The following is a 23,332-nucleotide window of genomic DNA, read 5'->3' as shown; positions in this document are numbered from 1 at the left end:
GCCTGCCATTCTTTCTGCTTAAGAGTTTGCTCTTCATCATTGAAAGATCATTTTTAATATCTCCATGTCATACTCTTCAAAAGAAATAAAAAACGATAAATAAACATATGAATTCTTTTTAAGCTAACAATTAATTTGCTACATATCAAATATAAATAACTATCCTATATGTGAACCATTGTTTTAGTAACCTGAATGTGTTGACATTAAATTATACCTAAACACAGATAAATACATGGCATTTTACACCCTGGTATCTACAGCATACATTTTGGCTGTCTCTGTCCGAGGGGCCACATAGGACTTGGCCTTAGACACAGCTGTGGTAGAATAGGGCGTTCTCATGGAGGAAGGATAATTTCTCTCAGGACCAACATCTGGGCAAAAAATAAAAATGAAGTAAGATAAGTAAGTTTGACTCCGTAAACTTTAGAAAATGAAAGCATAATGCCATTTTATAGATTTTTCTACCATCAGGGGTGCATATAGATGTATTCATAGTAGAAGCCATTTAAAAATCCAACAAAGAATGCTACAAGCACATGGCATTTGGAGATTTCAAATTGAAGCAGGAATTTGTTTTTTTTGTTGTTGGTTGTTTGTTTTTGTTTTCCCAGTGAGGAGAGAGATTTTATTTATTTATTTATTTATCTATTTATTTTTGGCTAGTCCTGGGCCTTGAACTCAGGGCCTGAGCACTGTCCCTGGGCTTTTCCTCAAGGCTAGAGCTCTACCACTTGAGCCACAGCACCACTTCTGACTTTTTTCTATGTATGTAGTACCAAAGAATCGAACTCAGGTCTGAGGATGGAATGAAAATGTATGAGTCTTATCTTCAATTAACTAGCAAAAAAGCCAGAAGGGAAACAGTGGTTCAAGTGGTGGAGTGCTAGCCGTGAATGGAAAAGCAAAGGACAGCTCCCAAGACTTGAGTTCAATCTCTAATACTGACACTAACACACATGTATGTGTGTGTATACATACATATACTATACATATATTTGTGAATATTAGACACAATTTAGCTGTGTGTTTTATTTTTCAACTGATAAACTACTACTGGATAGAAAGACTTGTACTGCAATTTGTTTGTCTTTGAATAATTAGACTATGTCTTGGCAGTGGTAAACCCACCTGTTTCTGTGAGATAAATTTCCATCAGATTGGGAAGGATAGTGATGGAGGAAAAGAAATATGTGATCTTATATTGTTCTTACCTTTAAAGAGGTTGAAGTAGCAAGTAAGGACAGTTCCAGCCACAAAGCAGCCCAATGACCCTGCCATTCCAAGCCAACACGACCATCCAAATTTATATTGTATGCCAAGAAATATATTGTGCAGAATCAGAGAAGAGCGTTCCACATACACATCGATGGCATACCAAACGGAACCAATGATTCCTGGGGCACCTGAAACAAAGGGAGGATCCTAAAATTAATGGGAGGAACTTTTCAAATTCAACACTAAAGAGATGTGCTTAGTACTCAGAATGAGTGGAGTCATTCAGAGTGGTCACAGGAAGGCTACTGTGCATTTATGGGATTCTCAAACTTGGGGCATGTTTCTATCATTTATGTTTCACTTTCTATTTTGAACATCTTCCAAAGTTTGTTTCAGTTTATTTATAAAAGGAAGCACATGATTGGAAGCAACACTGTGCTCATCTGTTTGTGTAAACTTGAAATGATCATTTCGATTTTCCTAGTTTCCCAGTACAATCTTGGTACAGGCATGCATCATTTAACAACGAAGATATGTTTGGAGAAATATGTCTGTAGGTTATTTCATCATTGTGTGAGTGGTGTTTTGATGTACAAACCTACGTGAGACAACTGACTTGACATCAAAGATGTATGGTGTTTGTATATATGTATGGCACAGCCCATTGCTCTAAGGCCATGATGCATAGAGCACCCTGAAATACTTTTTTCTTGTTTTGCCAGCCCTGGGGACTGAACTCAGGGCCTGAGCTCTGTCCTTGGGCTTTCATCAAGGCTAATGCTCTACCACTTGAGCCACAGCACCACTTTAGGCTTTTCTATGTATGTGGTACCAAGGAATCAAACCTGGGTCTTTGTTCATGTTAGGCAAGCACTAGACCAAGCTCCCAGCCTGAAATAAAAATTTTATTGAATAGATGTGGTTGAAACCATCGGTACAACAAGGCAGCTGCTGATATAACGCAGAAATGATTGTAAATTTATTTTTCCGCTAGTAGGACTTGAACTCAGAACATGGCATTCACTGCTTGCTTGCTCATGGCTGGTACTTTCCCAAACTGAGCCAAGCCTCCTCATTACAATCTTGCTGGTTAATTAGAGATAGAATCTCTCAGACGTTTCCTATCTATATAGCTTCAAACCTCAATCCTCAGACCTTAGGGTAATGAGTAGCTAGGATGAAAGTAGACCACTGGTGTCTGGCAACTTTGTTTTTGGCAGTCACAGGGCTTGAATTCTATGTATGTGGTACTGAGGAATTGAACTCACATCTTCATGCATGCTAGGCAAGCACGCTACCACTAGGCTAAACTCCCAGCCCTGGCAACTATTTTTTTATAAGTACAAAGAATATACTGCAAATAATTAATGCGAAGTGTACTAAAATAAATGTGTAATCCTGATTATTATCTTCATCAAGTATTATGTGTGCTATACTTGGTTTATCTACACCAGCCTCAGCACTGAAATGGGAAAAATTACTTGCACTAGTGTTTAAAAAGCTACCTCAGTAGGTAGTAATAATATTTCAGCTCCATTATAATATTATAGATGCACCATTTGTGCTTGATCAACATGTTTTTGTGCAGTTCATGAAAAGACAACTATTCAAAACGAAAAGAAATCACAAAGAAGATGCAGTAAAACACACAGAAAATAGGCATTAGTCCATTCTGTGTCGTATGGTTTTATGCATTCGTGCCAACATTGGGACTTGATCTTGGGTCTTGGAGCTCGACTTTTTTTTGCCTAACCCTGATGTCCTACCTCTTTGAGTTTTTCACTGGTTAATTGAAGATTTTCATAGACTTTCCTGGGTGGGTTGCCTTTGAATCACATTCCTCAGATCTCAACCTCTTGATTAGCTAGGATACAAGCTAATCAAGAACCAACAACACTCATTTCATTATATATAGTCTTTTCATTTTAAGTACTTGCTCTTGAGTATTCTGTTGCTTCTCAGACTCACAAATGAAGCTTTCTAGTCACATATCCATAAACCTTATATAACCCGCTTTAAACTTTTTTTTCTTCCTTCTCATGTACTGGGGTCAGAACCAAATAACTTAGGAAAAATTGTGTTCATTTTCAGATAAATCCTCATAAATCCATACAAGAATGAAATGAGAAATGTCATTCCCTTCAAATTTAAATTTAATGTTCACAATTTAGCCTCTGTGGAATTACTTGTTTTGAAGTGATACCCTGGGACTCCCTTGTTTTACTGACTTAGGTTATTTGTATGTCAAGTCTCAGGTAGAAGAAAAAGTTAGTAGGCTGGGAGACAAAAACTTGCAGTAAGATGCTCAGTAGCCTATCAAAAAGCTCAACATTTCTTCCTCTGGGGAAATCTGTGATACCTGTTAAAAATCACAGTTTTATTTCCTTTTTTTCTAATTATTCCAAGCAAGTAGTTGAAGAAATAAGGAAATAGATTTATACCATATTTATACAGGCCATGCATTGACATATTGTTTCCATAGTACCACACTACCAAATGTAGGCTAATTTGGGAATACTTTTTCCTTTCTCTTCTTTTTTTTCCCAAAACTATACTAGGGCTACTATTTGTGCCATGTCCCTAACCTGGAAGTTTTTTGTTTTGTTTGTTTTGTCTGTATTGTTCTTTTGAAATGACATATAGCAAATTTTTTTCTGCCCTGGCTGCCCTTTGATCTTTCAAATCTCAATTCTTGATTAATTTGAATTACAGATATGATCTACTGGCACCTGGAACAGAATGGCCTCTTGAAATTTCAAAAGAGATTAGAAACATTCAATATAGCTTCTTATAGGAATTTCTCTCAAAGAATTGCATTTTTTTGTTTTCTCCTTTTTCAAAAATATGGGGTGTCCTGTGAGGCCTCAGACTATTTTCCAGAAAAAAATTAAATAGCCTTAAACAATGCTTAAATTCGTTAATAAAGCAAATTATTATATGTAAAACCTTTATGCTTTCTTTTAGTCAGCTGGTAGACGAAATAATGTCATAATAAATAAATATTACTGAATTCTTATTATTTATCAGCACAATTTGAGGAGTATTAGGGCCTTAACTCTATGACTGCATAAAAATTTAAAAAAAAATCAAAAGTAGGTAGATTTCTTTCTGAATGAGTGAAGTCTAATTATTCTAAGAGTTTGCTCTGTCTACACTGAATTTTTATAGCAGCAATCCAAGATATATATGATTATTCTCAATTTCACTGTAATTTTTGAATCTATACATCCAGGAATGAGAGAAGTTGATGGTATCATAATATTATATACATATATGAATATTCATAGATAAATAGAAAGACAAAGGGATAGATACATAGATAAATAAATAGATATACTATACCAGTACTTTTAGTTCCAGAATTCCTATGGATTCACTATCCCATACTACCTAGCTAGCTTCTTACTTCTGCCATATAATATTATGTTTTCCTCTCTGGAATCATCCCCTTTTGGCATTTATTCTTCCTATATATGTTTTTTGATTCTTCAACAGTATAACTTGCAGTAAAACCTAAAAGATTTTTTATTGCAAGAGAGGAATAGTGTTGATGTTAAAGACAGTTGATTAAAATATTAAAATTTTTTTTGGTGGGGGACGAGGAGCATAGTCTAGTAGAGTGTTCACCTTTCATGCATGAAGCCCTGAGTTCGATTCCTCTGTACCACATACACAGAAAAAGCTGAAAGCTTGTGCTGTGGTTCAAGTGGCTGTGTGTAGCCTTGAGCAAAATGTGTCTAAGGATAATGCCCAGGCCCTAATTTCAAGGCCCAGAACTGGCAAAAAATATTATTTTTTTTGTTTCCTTAACAAATACCTTGCAAAGACTTCTTGATCTGTTTCTTAAATTTAAATTATAATATAATCTACTTCACTGTCATGTTTATGATCCAATAAAAATTGGTGAAGGGTAACAGATTAGGGCTAATCTGGAATTTAAATTCAGGAATAATTACAAAAGAAATGACTTTAAAAATTAAAGGATTTTTAATTTTTTGACTGACTAAAAGATAGTTTCAGAACTTCAGCATGCCTAAAGCAGGGAGATTACCAAAGACTATCTGATTCCCAAGGAGAAGTTAGGGCTAGCAGATTTCCTTGTTTTGGTTGTTGTCATGTTTTTGTTTATTTTTCCTTCAGTCAAGGACAGCAAGCCTCATAGAATGATCAAAGGAGCTGTTTCAGAGCAGCAACTCTTCAACTCAAGACCTTCAGCAAGTATCCTAACCTTAGACAATCCCAACCAGTACCTGCTATTAATAATGCGGTCCCAGCAACAAAACAGAGGCGGATTTTAATGTATGGCTCATCTGGGAGGAACTTCACACAGTCAAGTCCAAGGAGCAGGGTGATAAATCCGAATCCAGACACAACATCTGCAGTAATCATCAACGCTCGAGTTGCCACAAGCTTCACTGGATGATCACCCGACCAGTACATGCAGTTGCAACAGAGTCAGGAGAAAGAGACAGGTTAGTTCACTGAGGTGCACTGAAATCCAGAGGACCACAGACAGTCACAGAAGCCTGTACACACACTCTGAATTTACATTCACAAAAACTGGAACAGGAAAGCTCTTAATTTTTTCCATAAAATTGAAAAATACTATGAAATTGCCTTTGCTCGATTAAACTCAAATCATGACTTAATTTTATTGACATTTTCACTACATGATATCTTAATAGATGTTGAGATAGATCTCTTTTTATATATACATATATAGTAGATATTGAGGAATATATATCCATATCCATATCTATACATACATACATACATACATACATACATTCATACATACATACATACATATTACTTTGTTATACACACTCATATATTTTGTTTCCCGTTCTCGTGAATTCTAGCCAAATACTGAATTGAAGTAGGAATATCTGGTATATACTCATTAAATATCTGAAATCTCTTATTTTCATTAAAAATACAAGTAATTGGGTAAACTTTTATACATGCCTGCACGGTAAACTATTTTAAGGTTCCCCTTATGAATTCAGGTTAACAGGAGTCCTAGAAGGAGAAAATTCAATTCTGGTGTAAATAAGAATCCATCTCTGGAATTCAAATCACATTCTCTAAGATTCAAAGATGGCAACTCTTCTCCGTTAATACTCTATATCAACTCTTCAGTTCTTCATTGCTAAAGGAGCATACTTTAAAGCTACTGTCAAAAACAGAAAGTTGCTGGATGAGGTGGCTCATGCCTGAAATCCTAGCAACTCAGGAGGCTGAGGTCTGAAGATCACAGTTCAATGCCAGCCCAGGGACTACAAAGCCTGTGAAGCTCTTTTTTTTCATATATTTTTTATTGTAATTAATAGAAGGGTTACTTATCTCCAATTAATCTCTAGAAAACGGGGAGTGGGGTTTTGGCTCCAGGGGCCTTGAGCTGAAGAGCTCAGGGACCGTGCCCATGTCCAGAGTTCAAGCCCCAGGACCCCTCCCCATTAAATAAAAAAAAAAACAGAACAGAACAAAACAAAAAAACTCAGGAAGTTATATACAAGAAGGCCTCTGACTCAGTGCTCCAGGCTCCAGGTATTTTGGTGTGCCTCCATGGAAGTTTTCTCCTTGAAGTTTCCTGTCCTTTGTTAAAAACTGAGACCACCTGGTTAAAGTAATCTGAACTCATTCATATCTTCAGCAACCCTGGTGTACCCTTCTTATTAAGACCAACTTGCTCTCTTTTCCACAAATAAGGTCTCTCTGGAGATGGTCCAGGGGTCCCATGGTCAGTCTGTTCCAGGAGGACACTTTGTGAGCAGATTGGTCATAATAACTGATGAAAAACACTTTAATTTGGGATCATTTGATTGTGCTACCAGAATGGAGTGTGTTAGTTTATTTGGAGGATGTGAACTCAAATAACAACAATAATAAATATTATTGTTATTATTTGCCAGCCCCTGGGTTTGAACTCAGGGTTTGGGTACTGTTCTTGAGCTTCCTCAAAGCTACTGCTCTATCACTTGAGCCACAACACCACTCTGGCTTTTTCTGTGTATGTGGTAGTGAGGAATCCAACCCAGGCTTTGTGTGTGCTAGACAAGCACTCTACCACTAGGCCATACTCCTGGCCCTCAAATTATTTTTATCAACAGGAGTCCTACAGAGCAAATATTCACCAGGGGCCACACATCTTATATATACAGAGCTTGAGAAAGGTTAACTAACTGTAACTAAGAAAATTGTACTTCCTCCTAAGTACATCCAAACCTAGTGTACATTTTAGCCTTATTATCTTAAAATGGATGTTAGAATCTTTAAAAGGGTATCAGTTTTTAGTATACTATCTGAAAATAATAGATGAGAAAAAACGAAAATGTGAGGCAGCATAGGCGAAATATTAATAAAAGGAAATGATTAAACGATAAACAGTGGTGTTCTTTGTAGTGAGCTTATGAGTGATTTCATTTTTTTCCTTGCATGAACGTATGAGGTAGTATTTTAAGGCTTTAAATATTTAATCCTTTGTTATTCTTCTCATCTCTGGCTGTGCAATGAAATTTTGGAATTGGCTGAGTACCCAACCTGATTATCCATTCCTCCTCACATTTTACTTCTGTCTAGGTAGAATAGGTTTAATGCACCTAATTCCTAAATACCTGGCAAAAATATTTTAAAGGTTTGTTCTGTTAAGTGTTTTTCCTGGACAGAGATCTTATCCAAAGGAAAGTCACATTACAAAGGCTTACTTTGCATTTATCATATGTATATATGTAAGTATGTGTGTATGTATGTATGTAAGAAAGTATGTGTTGTATGCATGCTGCCATGTGATGTCATGATCCATCATTTGCTTTGAAAGGAACTAAGATCACTATAAAAGATCTATAAAAAAATGATAGGTTTAATTTCTTGGCATGATTCAATGTTCTAAGTAAATAAGTAAATGATGCAACTAATTTTGCGAGAATCAAGGATGAGAGTTTTAATTAAAGAGATCACTTTATTAAAAAAAATAATTAGGATGGAAGCTGCCAGCAGAAGATGAAAAGTCCCATGTCAGTTTCACTGTTGACTGAATCACATGAGTTAGCTTTCCATCTACTGATTCCATATTCTGGGTTTTTTCTTTGTCTCTATATCTACCCCTCTATCTCCACTTCTGTTTATCTTCAACATTTCCTTGAAAACTTTCTATTTGATTGAAGAAACAGGTGAAAAACCATCTCTTGAATGTTAATCATCTAGTGTGTCATTCATACCAGTCATAAAAATCACAATATCCTAGCCGGGCACTGGTGGCTCACACCTGTAATCCTAGCTAGTCCAGAGGCTGAGATCTGAGGATTATGGTTCAAAACCAGCCAAGGCACAAAAGTTCTTGAGATTCTGATCTCCAATTAACCACCAGAAAGCTGGGAGTGGCGCTGTGGCTTAAGTGGTAAAGTGGAAACCTTGATCTGAAGAGCTCAAGCACAGTGTCTAGGTCCAGAGTTTAGCCCCCACAAATGACAAAAAATAAAAATAAAATCGCAATATTCAAATAAGGTGTTTCTAAACAAAAATCCATGTATTATAAGCCTACTCATGTTCTTTGGAAGATAGCAATTATAGGACAATAATTTTACCTTTATGGGATTTACAAACATATGGGGAAAAGGTTGCATATGCTGAAGTAATATTTCATTTCACATTTCAAAAGTAAACTCATTTTCTAATTGAAATATTTCAAGTTGAGCAGAATCTTAATATAGTTCTATGGACACAAACAAACAAACAACAGAATGAAAGTCTGAGCCCAGTGTCTCTCAGTATCCCTCTCCTGTCAAGTAGGAAGGGGTAAGGTGTACATACAGGGGTGTTCTGCATAGATGGAGTCGTACTCATCACAGGTCCGGATCCCATCAAAGGCATTGGTGACACACTCCCACCAAAGGCCTCGGCATTTTGTGCTCACCTAGATTTTGGAGAAGACACTAAGTGAGGCAAGAAGTCACTTCAGTTCTCTTTGATCAAAAGTAGCTTTGGCTGTCATATTTGATAGGAAAGCACAGTGGTTACAAGAGTAATCAAATTCCATTTGCAACCAATAATGTGAGTGAGAATATGTTGCCTTCAGCACTTCATAGACTAGGAGATGAATCTGCTTCCTGACTGAAAGAGGCATGTGAAGAGAAAAGTCATGGCTAAAAGAGATGAGAGCTAAATTTGCCCAAACATCTGTGTCTACTTCCATCACTGAGTCATGGTTTAATATGGAGACAATTATTTGCCTTCTCTGTGCTGACATTTACTCATAAGTAAATCTATACAACACCAGATGATTGCTGTTTATGCCTCAAATCTATTAGGAATATACGCTAATTTTTCTTCATTATGAACACTGAATTCCATGAAGAAGTTTATTGTTTTAGATAGGGCTCATAAATTGAAAATTAGCAAAGAAAGCCAATAAATGAATAAGCAGCAGCAAATGACTGAAAGCCCTATCTTCTTCCTCCCTTCTCAAATGCTGAAGCCATGGAGGCGTGTAAATAAATGGAGGATTAATTTCATTCAATTTGACAGCTATGAACTGTGTTCACTTGAAAATCATTTGCAGATGACACAAATCCACTTAATGCTAAACTCACCAGTATCCTGCTTCTTTTCCTCCTTTAACCATGAACAGTAAGCCATGGTAGATTCCTACAACTGTAAACATACCAGCAGAAAGTAGTTTCAAGTATTTGTGACAAAGCTCATGCATATATAATAAATGAAACGTGATCATTTCTCCAAACTCAATTTCAGATTCACATTACCTTGGAAATCTGGAAATAGTTAATTTAGAAATAACTTGGAAAATGAAAAATACATTTTTCTCCAAAGGGGGAGGGGACAGAACAAATGAGCTAAGGCATGAAAAGAAGAGGTATTATAGGTAAGGTAGAAATAAGAAAGGAAAAAAAAACAATTTGCAAGAAAAAAATCACTGAAGGAATGCATAGATTATGTAACTCCCAGCCCTATGTTTGTTTTGAAGCGTTGTGGCCAAGGAAAACTCTTAGTGCTTCCAAAGCCATCATAATTGGAATGTGATACCTTCATTACTGCTTTCTGAGAAGTACAATTGGTGGTAACTAACGATAAATTAACCTTATACTTTGAAGCACTTACTATTGAAGGTTGTTACTGTTATCCATTTTACAAATAAGAAAATTAAGGTATATAAAAATGACAATCTTCAAAAACCATGTTAAATAGATGCAAAGGACAGGTTTTCAACATAGCTGTAGGGTGCAGTATTGTAAGATAATGCCACCTATCCTTGGTAAGGAGCATGCAAAGAACAGACAGAGAGAGAAAAGGAGACACTGTGATGACTGGGGTCAGGATTCACAGTCACACAGCCCAAATCAAGGAAGACCTCGGCCCAAATAGTCTCCCAAATTCTCTCCAGAGAGTTTGCTTCTGAGGCTGGGAAAGCTAAGATCTTAACTTCAAACTTCTGGCCTTTAGAATTCTACTCATCCACCTAGTTTAAGAGAACTTTTTAGTTCAGCCCTAGGAAACTAATATGATACAGCTTATATGGAACAGCTTGCTACACCACAAATGAGACAGACTTTCTAAGAGCCTATCCCCCTCATTTTCCCCTGTAATGATCATATTGGATGCCATTCATCCTAACTTAAGCTACATGTAAAATTATTGCTCTATCATCACACAATGATTGCCCATAACTTCCTACTGTCCAAACCAGCCACTAAAAATCTCAGTTATATGTGGTCATCAGATATGCTATTACTCAGAAAGTAGTCTGAGTTGCACATGCACAACTTATTTTTTACGCTAATAAGATTATTCCTGTTTTGCCCCCAAACAAGCCAGTAGTATTGTCAATTTGCAGGCTATTGATCATTTACTTACAATGACCATATTTAGAAAAGCAATGAGCTCATTAGGGAAAGCAAGGAATTCTATTTCATTAGGTATTAATGCTCGGGGCACAGTATTAAACTGCTTAGTATTCACCCTTAGTTAAGGTACGTGAGAATAGTGGCTATAATTAAGTAAACTTCAGTGTTAATATAGCACTTACCGGAGATACTCTGAAAGGTGCCTTTGTGCACAAAATACAAGGTTAAAAGATTTTCATGTTCTTTATAATATGTAGGGAACCCCTAACCTTCTGTTATAAAATGGCTTCTAAGTAACTCTCTAAAAGAAAAGCAAATGTAAATTCTGTAAATTTTAATACAATATTCCTAAAAGTGAAACAACTGCTTAAAATATTATGGTTAACCTTTCTAAAAGGGCAAAAAAATTTACAAAATGTCAACTAACATTTTTTTATTCATCTGAAATAGAGGGTTCCAGTTTCAAGCTTTCTCCTTGTAATATGCAACCGGTACATTTACCAATAATATAGAAAACAATATTGAAGGAAACTATATATTATTTCAATGCATATCTATAGGTATGGGCAGTAGATCTTCTCTTAGGAAGCTAGTTTGCCTAAGTTGTGACAGTAAAGGAGAAAGCACAAACACAATGTCAGCATATGTCTCCTTATAGCTTCCTAATCCTTCAAGTGGAGAAATCTTATGAGGCTGTCCACACTTCTGTCTTCCCTGGCAAATTTTGTCAATCTGCTCTCCTAGACTCGACAGCCCTACAGAGCATCAAGAGAATGTTTGCTTCCATTTTTATGTTGTTATTGTGGTAGGAAGGGTCGGTATGCCCACCAGATTCCCAACCGCTCCTTCTGCTCTCTGCCTTGCTCAAGTGCATTGGCTACCTAGATCCTCAAGGCATTTTAATTTCTGCTTTCTGGTATATAATACTAAGAATGATGAAGGGGCCAGGAGTATGGTCCAGCGGAAGAGTGCTTGCCTAGCATGCATGAAGCCCTGGGTTTGACTCCATGGAGCCACAGACACAAAAGAAACTGAAAGTGGTTCTGTGGCTCAAGTGTTCAAGTGCTGGTCTTGAGGAAACTCAAGGACAGTGTCCAGGCCCCAAGTTCAAGCCACAGGACTGGCAAAAATAAAGTTTATTTGGGGCCAGGCGTGTGGCCTAGTGGTAGAGTGCTTGCCCAGCATTCATGAAGCCATGGGTTCGATTCTTTGGAATCACATAAACAGGAAAGACTGGAAGTGGTACTGTGGCTCAGGGGTACAGCACTAACTTTGAAAAAGCCCAAAGGCACTGTCTAGGCCCTGAGTTCAAGCCCCAGGACTGGAAAAAAATCCTAAAAATGACAATTCCTGAACGACATCGTTCTATTTGTAAGAAAATGGAAAGACTTAGAAAAACTCAGATTAAGTAAAGTAGCCAGACTCAAAGGAACATAGGTTCAATGGTTTCCCTCATTTGTCATAATTAGTATAAACCTCGGATTCTCCTAGCAGAGGTTTACAACAGGGCAAAACCTAGATACATAAGGCCATATAAGATGAGTCTAAATGAAAGGACTCCCAGGATATAGAAACAAAAGCCATATAATGTGTGATTGCTGTTTTTAATGTACTATGTTATCTCTCATCTATTTTGTTGTCCCTTGGATGTTCTCATGTGGTTACAGTATCTTACCTTGTTATCTGATATATTGTATATATGTTTATTTGAAATAGGATATGGAAGGGGGAAAGCAAGATTAGGGGAGGGGGTGGGGGAGAGAAATGGGTACGAAAGCATGAAAAGGGGTAGCAATATCTGTTAAGTAATGTACCTGCTATCTGGTGAATATAATGTAACTCTTCTATTAATTACATTAAACATATATTTAAAAAATGATGATTCCTGCTCTCAGAATTCCCCAACTTTAAATTATAATTTAAATCTTACTTCCTTCTTCTGTTCTTCCTATTTCACCTAGAGTCAATTTCTTCTCACTCAAAGACTCTACAAGAATATACTTGTATGCTTATACTATTTGTTATACACAATATTTAATGTATATGCATTATTGCCTCCATCAGTCTGTCATTTTCCATACAATATTCATTGACTTCCTGTTGTGCACTGGTGAGCATACCAACCAAATACTGAAAAGGCAACAACTAGCACAGACATGGAATCTTTCTTGTTCCTACTGTTTGTCTTCATTGATATATAATAGGGGTATGCGTGTATAATAGGTATATAATATATAAGATATTATATAGGTATGACCCAGCAATTCCACTACTTGGCATTTACCCAATCGTCCAGAAACAAGGACATACTAAATCCACCAGCACAACAATGTTCGTTGCAGCATTATTTACCAGAGCAAAGATATGGAACCAACCTAGATGTCCTCAGTTGATGAGTGGACAACAAGATGTGGTATTTGTACACAATGGAATTCTATGCTGCTGTCAGAAAGAATGACATCATCCCATTTGTAAGGAAATGGAAAGACTTAGAAAAAATCATATTAAGTGAAGTAAGCCAGACTCAAAGGAACTTAGGCTCAATGGTTTCCCTCATTTGTCATAATCAGAAGAAACCTTGGGCTCTCCTAGCAGAGATTTGCAATAGAGCAAAACCTTGATACAAAAGGCCATATAGTAGGACACTAAATGAAAGGATCTCTATGATATAGAAACATAAGCCATATAATGAATGAATGTTGTTTTTAAGGTACTATGTTATCTCTTATCTCTTTTGCTGTCCCTTGGTTATCTCATATTGTTACAGTATCTCACTTTGTTACCTGATATATCGGATATATTTGTATTTGGTTATTTGGGAAAACAAAATGAGGGGTGGGGCGGGGGGAGGGACCAAGACATGTGAAAGGGTATCAATGTATGGGAATTAATGCACCATCTATCTGGCAAATATCATGTAACCCTTCTATTAATTACAATAAAATATATAAAAAAGATATTATATAGGTATATAAAGAGATATAATATATAATAGGCATAGCATAGTTTGTTGAAGAGATCCACATACGTGCATATTTACTCTCATATGATATGAAGTAGAAAACAATTATTCTGAACAACATATGCACAGTTGCTGACTTCTATGTAATTTTATATGCAGTATATAAACTACAATGATGAAATACAGAAGATAAGAGAACTGCTGAGATTACACTGACTTGGAAAAATCATGGACCATTTTTAATCAAATCATTCTATAAAGTGGCTACCAAATACTAAGGATGAAAAGGTAAACACTGGGAATGTTTTAGGAAGTGTTGTTCAGGACCACATGTCCCAGCTGAGTTGCAGTGCTGTAAATTAGTTCTGTGCTCCTCAGTTCTTTTATTCTGAACTCCATAACTGTCCTCCATGAAGACTTACTTATCCTACAGACCTGGAAGCTGGGGATTATGCTACCAGGCACAGAAAGATGAGAACTGTGTGAAATATCAGGGACAAGTATTCTTTTCTTTCCTCACTCCTTTAGGGACCTAATCTGTTGGTTTTGTAGATGTATAAGGGTTAAATGGTGGCTACCTTGAAGCTGGGAGATAACCCAGAGAAGAAGATGGGAGGAATGGGGAGAATTTTATTGATGAACATTAAATTAGAGGTGGGTAAGGGTAAAGATTTCAGGTGTGCTATCCCACAATAGTGACTCTAAATTAGGGTCATGTACAATGATTTTTCAATGTTTAAACATTAAAAATGATAAATATTCAAGGATATAGGTATATTTACACAATTGACACTAGTACTGAAACATCAATATGATTATTTTAGGGGTTTTCTGTACTATTTAAATATAAATGTAGAACAAACAATATGGCTTAGTGGTAGAGAGCTTGCCTAGCATGCATGAGGCCCTGGATTCAAACCCTTGGTACCACATTAAAGCAAAAAATAAATCAAGTGAAAAAAAAATCTATATAACAAATGTAACTTTAAGTGTAAATGGAAATTTAAGTAGAAAATCTAACATATATAAATATGGCTTTAAATATAAAATTAAATAAAAGATTTTTGTGGTGTCTTTTTTGTCAATCTGTCCTTTATCTCTCCAAAATATAAGTGGCAATGTATAATTTTTCCCGATTTGCCTTTTTATGTACTCATCTTGGAAAATATTTATTGTTGATTATTCATCATTACATAAAATCTTTGTCAATATTCATTAGGTTAAAAGTGAAAGAATCTGCTGAATGGTGGTGTCTTATTCTTATAATACTAGCTATTCAGAAGGCTGAAATCAAGGATAGTGGTTCAAAGCCAGCCCGGGCAGGAAAGTCCATGAGACTCATATCTCCAATTAACCACCAAAAAGCCAGAAATGGAGGTATGGAGGTGTGGCTCAAGTCATAGAATACCAGCCGTGAGCAAAATAGCTAAGGAACAGAACCTAAGCCCTGAATTCAAGCACACACACACACACACACACACACACACACACACACACACACACACGTACACACACACGTACAAAATGATAATGAAAAGATTAGAGTCAAGTATAAGTCAGTAGGAGATATAATATAAAACAACCTTGTTCATGTACAGCAGTGCTTCTTATTTTCACATTACTTGGTTCTTGTTTTTGCTGATGAGATTTGTAATTGAAGGCACAACTTACTTAAATACATTTATCAAGACATAAGTGTTTTAATAATATTTTATAATATATTTAAACGCATTTGAATTTTTTGAAGGAGGATCTTTGATGTTTACTTTTGTGTTATATTTTATTGTTTTTACTATCTCATGGTATAAAGTAACTCTATATAAAAGTTACCTTTGTAAAGGAGCAGAACTGAAATAATCATGAATAATATTGCCTTACAAAGTATAAAAGAAAGTCATGAGTTTTTTTGCCAAAATATATTCTTTTTAGTTCTATGCTTGTATTTTCTGAGCAAATGTATACATGACTTTTAAAAAAACAAGGCAATTCAAACATAGTAGGTAAAATTCAATTTTTACACTGGAGTTCGATGACTGATGTACATGTCTGAAATGTCTATTTCAATTTTAATAATTCTTATTCAATTTATTGAAACTACATGCATCAGAATACATTTTTTTGCCAGTCCTGTGCTTGAGCTCAAGGCCTAAGCACTATCCTTGGACTTTCTCAAGGCTAGAGCTCGACCACTTGAGCCTCAGCACCATTTCTGGCTTTTTTTTCTATGTATGTGGTACCGAGAAATTGAACCCGGGTCTTCGTGCATGCTAGGCAAGCACTCTACCACTAGGCCAAACTCCCGGCCCCCCAGAATACATTCTTATAAAGTATGTTTCATGAGTTGCAATGACAACCACACAATGATAATCACAATTAGGTTTCCTGAATGATTGTAAAACAGTAATATTTTTCCTTTCCTTTTCGCCATTTCTTTCTTTGTAAAGCATTAGGCAGAAAAGCCTTTATTCATCAAACAGAACATACTTTTCACCAATCCTACCATACTTCTCAGAGAACTATCCCTATGTTATTAAAATTGGAGCCAATATACATTTTAATGTTTTAGTTACTGGAAGACATAAAATCTTTCCTTGAAAAAAGTGTTGCTTTTCCACAGACACTACTTGATTACTCCATAAACTTCATCCATTCACTAATTCTTTTAATAATATGCCCATTATCTTACCTAATCGATACATCTCCAGTTTAGGTACACAAACAAACCGCTATAAGCTTTCCTACAGAGTTTTGCATTGTAGGAAATGAGACACTCAAGAAGAGATCATTTGCAATCTCAAATATGTGCCGAGAGTGTTTGAAGCCAATGGAATCTAGCATATAAACAATCGGAGCACATACTAGATATAATAATTTTAATACATACTTTATGTCTGAAAGAATTATAACATCATTAATGCAAATAGAAAGTGCAGGAAAAAAACCCTGATTATGAGGATAAAATAAATCCCAATGTGAGCAACTTTCTTTTGAAGTAATAACATTTTAATCATAATAGTGCTTGTTGTAACAGCAGTTTTTCAGGAAATGATTAAGAAAAAAAGTAACAGAGAATTGAATAATCTTGGGTAAATGCTTGTTTTCTTTCTGATAATGAAAAACTAGTAACTTTTTGCGGGAAATTCTTTTCTCTTCTAGTTTGCTAGTTAATACTTACATAAATTATGTCAGCACACTTATAATGTTACTAATCCTTAATTACCTTTGTTCATTATGAGTATTTGATAGGCAACCTTTGCTTTGGTACTCCCATTACCTGCCTTTTTCCTCTTGTCAAACAATAAAGAAACAGCCATGAGTTCAAATACAGAGAAACCATAGCTCAGAGAAGTCTTCAAAGGTGATCAAAAACAAAAATAGAAGCAAGACTTAAATCTCTAATCTCTTTGTTCAGAGAACATTATACAAAATGTCATCTCTGCCTGCAGAGCACAAACAAAACACTGCAGTAGAAATCAGTCATAATATGCCTAACATTTATTGACTGATGTGGAGAAATACAAGTTCTTTTAATCTCCCCCAAACATCGATGGCATGTATATTGTCATTCTCCCTTTACAGAAGAGGAAATGTGGTTAGAGCAATCTAAAAGCTTACCTAAGGTTGAATTTAACCTGTCATTCCTCCACTATCTACTCCAACATACACACTTTCCCACTAAAGTATTGTGCCCCTGCTTTGAGATATATTATTTTTAAGCCAGAAATACTGGGATAATTCAGAGATATTGCTCCAGATGAGTTCAAATAATTTTCCTCAGTTAAGCTGTTCCCTCCAATTGCCCCTAAAATGGGAAGCTGGATTTCGACATCCACGTTTCTCTATTATTTTCTTTTCCCTTATAACATTACTAACATTGCATCCATCGAAGTTCTTTGGAATGTTTTTATCTTCATATATTTTTTCATGCTTCTTATCACTGTAATTCAAACCACCCCCTGCTTCTACTTGGTGTGTGGCAGAAGTCACCTAATTGATCTCCCTATACCTCCTTTACCACTTCCAATCAATCCCCTTAAGCAGTAAGCATGAGGAATCCACAATGTGTGGCTTATGTATTTGTGAAGTGCTTTGCCTAAGGATACGGTCTATATTTCACATAATACATAAATCCCCTAAATACCCAGCTCTCTGAATTAGAAACTCTTACTATGATATATACAATAGCACAAGCACACATAGCTTTCACTACTGATTCAATAAGGACAAGATCAGAATCATAGCTCATAGCATAGATACTGTGATCTGTGATCTCGGATTGTTCACACTGTAATGCTGGGTGTGATCATTTGGCCCTAACATTTTAATAAATACAAAGGATTTCATATTTCAAGGCAGATGCATGAGGAAAAAAAACAATGACTGTCTGGGATTTTTCTGCTTCTTGCTCTGTGTTAGTCATTTTAGTATGCAATTTTAAATTTAAATTTTATTGTAAGAGTAGTATACAGAGGGGTGCCAATTACAGAAGGCAGGAAATGAGTATATTTCTTTGAGTAGTGTCACCCCTCCCTCATTTTCTCCCACTTTTTCCTCTCCTGATTCCCCTACTTACCAAGTTCATTTCCAACATCAGTGTTGAATTGGTTCACTCTTTTGTTCCATCAATTCTCTCAGTATTCTAATAAGCTATGGCTTTACTGTAGTCTGTCTATATTTATCATCACATCTAGAAGGGCCCTGTCACCATTTATATCTTCTGAAATCCTTGGAATTATTTGGGGGCTTTTCTCAAATGCCTTTCCTTCTGTGTGGACTATTTCCATGTCCCTAACAGGAAACTATGGTGATCTCTGTATCTACAGCACTTTGTCCATTTCTTTCTTGAAATGTGAATTGATCTATTATTCGATTGTAGTTCTATCAGTAATCATATCTACTCCTGAAAGCTGGGACCCTCCTTCCTTTACCTTTGCTTCATCTAGTAAGATTACTGCTGTGCCTTTTAGGTACAGGCAAAGGCAAATGGAATCGTAAAACCCATTTCCTAATCCTCAAGCTTTTCTCATTTAAAACAATAGCAAAAGTGCAATTCCACAGTATCTTTTCTATTTCTTTAAATTTTTATGTGTGCTTATAAATATTATATTAAGTGAAGCCAGATGCAAAGAAACATAGGTTGCATTGTTTCCTTCATTTGAGATAGCTAGAATGTACTTATAACTCCAAAAGTAAACATACAGGATGGTAAAAAGTAATGATGATGATGATGATGATGATACTACTACTACTACTACTAATAATAATAATAATAATAATAATAATAATACACTGAGACATGATAAATTATACCCGTCTCCTGGCATTCACACACAGTGAGACCAAAGGAGGATATCTTAGGAAAGAATACATTACCTCTGTGGATCTGCTCATATATACTAATTGTTGAAATAAACTCTAGGAAATGGAAAAAAAGAGGTTTTGTTTTCTTTGTTGCTGTTTGGTTTTGTTTTTGTTTTTCTTTCATGTTTTTTTATTTATCTGTCTTTGGGAGAGTGAGGAGAACAAATTCAGCAGGGATACTTAGTGGATACTATGTTGAAAATGAACTATCAACTTGTGGATGGGAGCAGGAGGGTAAAACTGGGAGGCCAGGTGACATTGCTCAAAAAGAAATGTACTCTATCTGACTTATATAACTGTAACCCACCTTTACAATGACAATAAAATACCTGAATTTTTAAAAAAATAATTTTAGCTAGGTTGAATTTTGTCTAGCCATGTTTAAAGTGAATTTTGTTTTGTTCCAGTTATCAGTGTGATACAGACGAGAAGGACCAGTGTCATTAAATCAGTATCAGAATCTTTAAATTTGTGGGTAAAACAAATTTGAATTTAATTCTGACAAATAAACGGAATAGTTGTCATGAGAATAAAAATATTGACAAATAGGAATAGTACGAATGTGAACTCACTTGAAACAGAGTTTCTGTAGACACAAAGGCTTACTGGGAATTTTTTTTTCATTCAGTTAAAGGAAATAAAGAAAGGAATGTTCAGTTAACTCTTGCCCAGATTTGTGAAGATTTACTTGAAGTGAATAACCTGGACTGCTTATTCCATTCATTTCTCTTCAACAAATGGTACTAAAATGAAAAACATTTTAGATGCCAGGATTCCCAACTTTCCTCTCAAGAAGTTTGATCTTTCCTAAAACTAGTATTAATTAATTACTAATTAATGCTGTTCCTGGGATTTTAACTAATGAGCCTCAGTGTCACAATTGACTTTTTTGCTCCTGAGTGGTGCTCTACTCCTTGACCCATATCTCCAGTTCTGCCATTTTGCTGGTTACTGGAATTAAGTCTCATGGATTTATCTTCCCAAATGGACTGATCTTCAGATCTCAACCTATGATTATAGGTGTGGTGTAGAATTATATATGCCCAAATCAACCATTCTGAAACTCTGCTTCTTAACCAACAAGTTTAGCCATTCTGTCACATTAAGTAGAAAGACTTTCAAATCATTTCAGAAAATAATTTCAAATAGTTTTAGATGGTGGTGGTGGTGGTGGTGGTGGTGGTAGTGGTGGTGGTGGTGGGTGTGTGTGTGTGTGTGTGTGTGTGTGTGTGTGTGTGTGTGTGTGTGTGTGTGTGTGGTGGTTGTGGGGCTTGAACTGTGGGCCTGGGCGCGCTGTCTGGAAGCTCTTCAGCTTAGGCTATTGCCCTACCACTTGAGCACCACTTCCTGTTTTCTAGTAGTTAATTGGAAATAAGAGTCTCACTGTCTTTAGTGCCCTGGCTGGCTTTGAACCATGATCCTCAGATCTCAGCCTCCTGAGTAGTTAGGATTACAGATGTGAGCTACAGTGCCCAGCTATTCGTAGAATATTTTAAAAAACCCAATTTAAGTGTACTCAAGTCCAATATATTTCTCTGTTGATATCTAAAACTGACAATCAGGAAAATGTCAAAATAATGACAACATAATGCCTCATCATGTCTTTTCCTTGAACTCTTTCATATTTTTTTCATTTATTGTTCATGTTTATGGCCAGGTAAGATCCATAACTGGACTCCCTTTAAAGCAGACATTTTTCAAGAGTTCACTTTTATCACAGTTTTTAGAAATATGATTTCCTAGCATGGAGGAAGTATTTATAACACCATTGATTTTGAAATGCCATGTAGGAATCAAAAGCAGGATAAAAATAAACAGCAAAAAGAATGCACAACAAATAGTAAGGTAATTATTTCCCATTTCTACTACAGACTCTGATAAATAGGACATACACACACATACATATACATATATGTTTTCTCTAGTAATTGTTTAAACTTCCTGAAGGTGACATTGTTCCCTGCAGGTTAAACATGAATGTGCAAATATGTGCTGCTAATATATCTTTCTTGGAGCATTCTTGTTGCATTTCCTTACCTATATTTTCCTAAACCTTACTAATGAACAGAAGCAGAAAAGGCTTTTAAACTTTCAAGTTTACTTTATTTCACTTTGAATTCCTCAATGAGAAAAATAAAATTCTAAATGTGAACCCACACACTCATTTCTTTTTTATATATATTTTTAATTTTATTTTAATTATTTCTCACACATTGATACCCCTTGTCATGTTTTTGACCCCACTTCCCTCCTCCCACTCCCTCCCCTAATCTTTTTCCACTCCTATTTCAAATAAACAAATAAACAAATAAACATATATATATATACATATATAATATACCTGGTAACAAAGCCAGATACTGTAACAATATGAGATTAACCAAAGGACAACACAAGAGAAAAGAAAAAAAAAAGCATAGTACATTCAGAACAACAGTCACTCATAATTAAGCCCTTGTTTCCAAGTCCTTGAGGTCCATTAAATTGGCCTCATCCTATATGGCCATATGTATCTAGGGTTTGAGCAATTGTGATCCTCTACTAGGAGAGTCCTAGGTTTATACTAAATATTACAAATGAGAGAAACAATTGAGCCTATGTTCCTTTGGGTCTAGCTTATTTCACTTAATATGATTTTTTCTAAGTCTTTCCATTTCCTTACAAATGGGGTGATGTTGTTCTTTCTGATGGCAGCATAGAATTCCATTGACAATCTCATTCCTGTTCCCAAGAGAAACTCATTTTGAAGACAGGATGTCTCCTGCACATTAGGATGCAGGGAAAAGACTAGTTCTCTGCCAAAAAAAGGAAATTTCCTTTTGCTTGGAAATTTATTAAAAATCACATTTTTCTATTGCATAAACTAGTTAGGTTTACAGGCCTTGCATTTACTTCTTCAATGTTTTTGACTTAAAAAGTTTATCGTAATCCTCTCTCAGTATCCGGATTAGCAACCTTGTCTTGAGGAAAAGGGTACTTCTGGAACATTGTTCAGTTGGGCCTATATAGACATGGAAGAGGTAAATTTGTGGAGGCCTTGGTGCTGGGAATTATACAATTACTCTTATCTTTATAAAGAAGAGAAGGATTATCCTGTCACTTCATCTGTGAAATAGGACAATTAACAACACCTACTTCATAGTTTAGGGTGGAGTATAAGTAAATTGAATAATGTCAGGATTCAGGAAGTAGTTAAGTCAGTTGATGTTGGCTGACTTCAAGCCCAGGATATGTACCAAGCTGTGGATGGCAGTGAAGCTGAGAGAAAGTATAGACTGGGCCAAAGCAAGGAGGTGCTGACTTCTTACCTCCAGGGAGTCATCAGCGTTCACCATCCAACAATCTGTCCAGGTGGCCACGATCAGAAACCCAGTGGAAAAAAAGGCAAAGAAGCATGCCACGTACTGAAGAAGACTCCTCATCACGGCAAGCAGTCTTTCCAAAAGGGCCAGATGGGCTGCTGTCAGCCCTGGTTTCACTCAGATAGCTGAAATGCAATTGGCCTTCTGCTTTGCATACTTGAAGTTGAGGAAACACAGGTCTTTTCCCCTTCCTCACACACCACTGCAGACTCCTCACACACCACTGCAGACGTCTTGAGTTGTGATAAATATAACCCAAGGAGGTAATAACCCCTTTGCAGGGGTCCTGAAGGTCATTATCCAATGCAACCATTCTCCAATCAGAAGCCAGGTCAAAAAAAGGGCTCAGAACCTTCTGAGTAGGGAAGACAAGGAGACATCGAAACACTTTCTGTCCAGACTGTGGACTAATGGGAAATGATGGTCACCAGAGGCTGCAGCCAGTGCTAAGACACTGGGAAGGAGGAAGGGTCCCAGCCCATGCCATAGCTTGTAGCTTTCTCAGGCCCTCCAGGGAAAGTGAGCCATTCTCCTCCCACTCAGAAGAAGTTTGTATGGTTGACTGC

General features: G+C 36.2%; 1 protein-coding gene across 1 annotated transcript; it reads right to left on the bottom strand.

Moving 5' to 3' along the window:
* Window positions 1–243: 243 nt before the first annotated feature.
* On the bottom strand, window positions 244–22,926 carry Cldn16 (claudin 16). Its single transcript, XM_090331755.1, has 5 exons — window positions 22,713–22,926; window positions 9,034–9,136; window positions 5,472–5,636; window positions 1,218–1,409; window positions 244–377 (listed from the first exon to the last, which is right to left on the bottom strand). The coding sequence occupies exons 1-5, from the start codon at window positions 22,824–22,826 to the stop codon at window positions 244–246; spliced, it is 708 nt and encodes a 235-aa protein (XP_090187881.1). The 5' UTR covers window positions 22,827–22,926.
* Between the last annotated feature and the right edge of the window lie 406 nt (window positions 22,927–23,332).

Source organism: Megascapheus bottae, chromosome 1, assembly GCF_031878675.1.
Source record: "Megascapheus bottae isolate mThoBot1 chromosome 1, mThoBot2.hap1, whole genome shotgun sequence".
Taxonomy (NCBI): Eukaryota; Metazoa; Chordata; class Mammalia; order Rodentia; family Geomyidae; genus Megascapheus; species Megascapheus bottae.
This window is presented reverse-complemented; position numbering and strand designations above follow the sequence as displayed.

Excerpts from the sequence above, each read along its gene's own strand:
- Cldn16 (XM_090331755.1), bottom strand. The coding sequence starts at position 22,826 with ATGAGGAGTCTTCTTCAGTACGTGGCATGCTTCTTTGCCTTTTTTTCC. Across the intron at positions 9,137-22,712 it reads ACGCTGATGACTCCCTGGAG|GTGAGCACAAAATGCCGAGG; the intron begins GTAAGAAGTCAG and ends TCCAAAATCTAG. Across the intron at positions 5,637-9,033 it reads CATCTATGCAGAACACCCCT|TGAAGCTTGTGGCAACTCGA; the intron begins GTATGTACACCT and ends GTGATCATCCAG.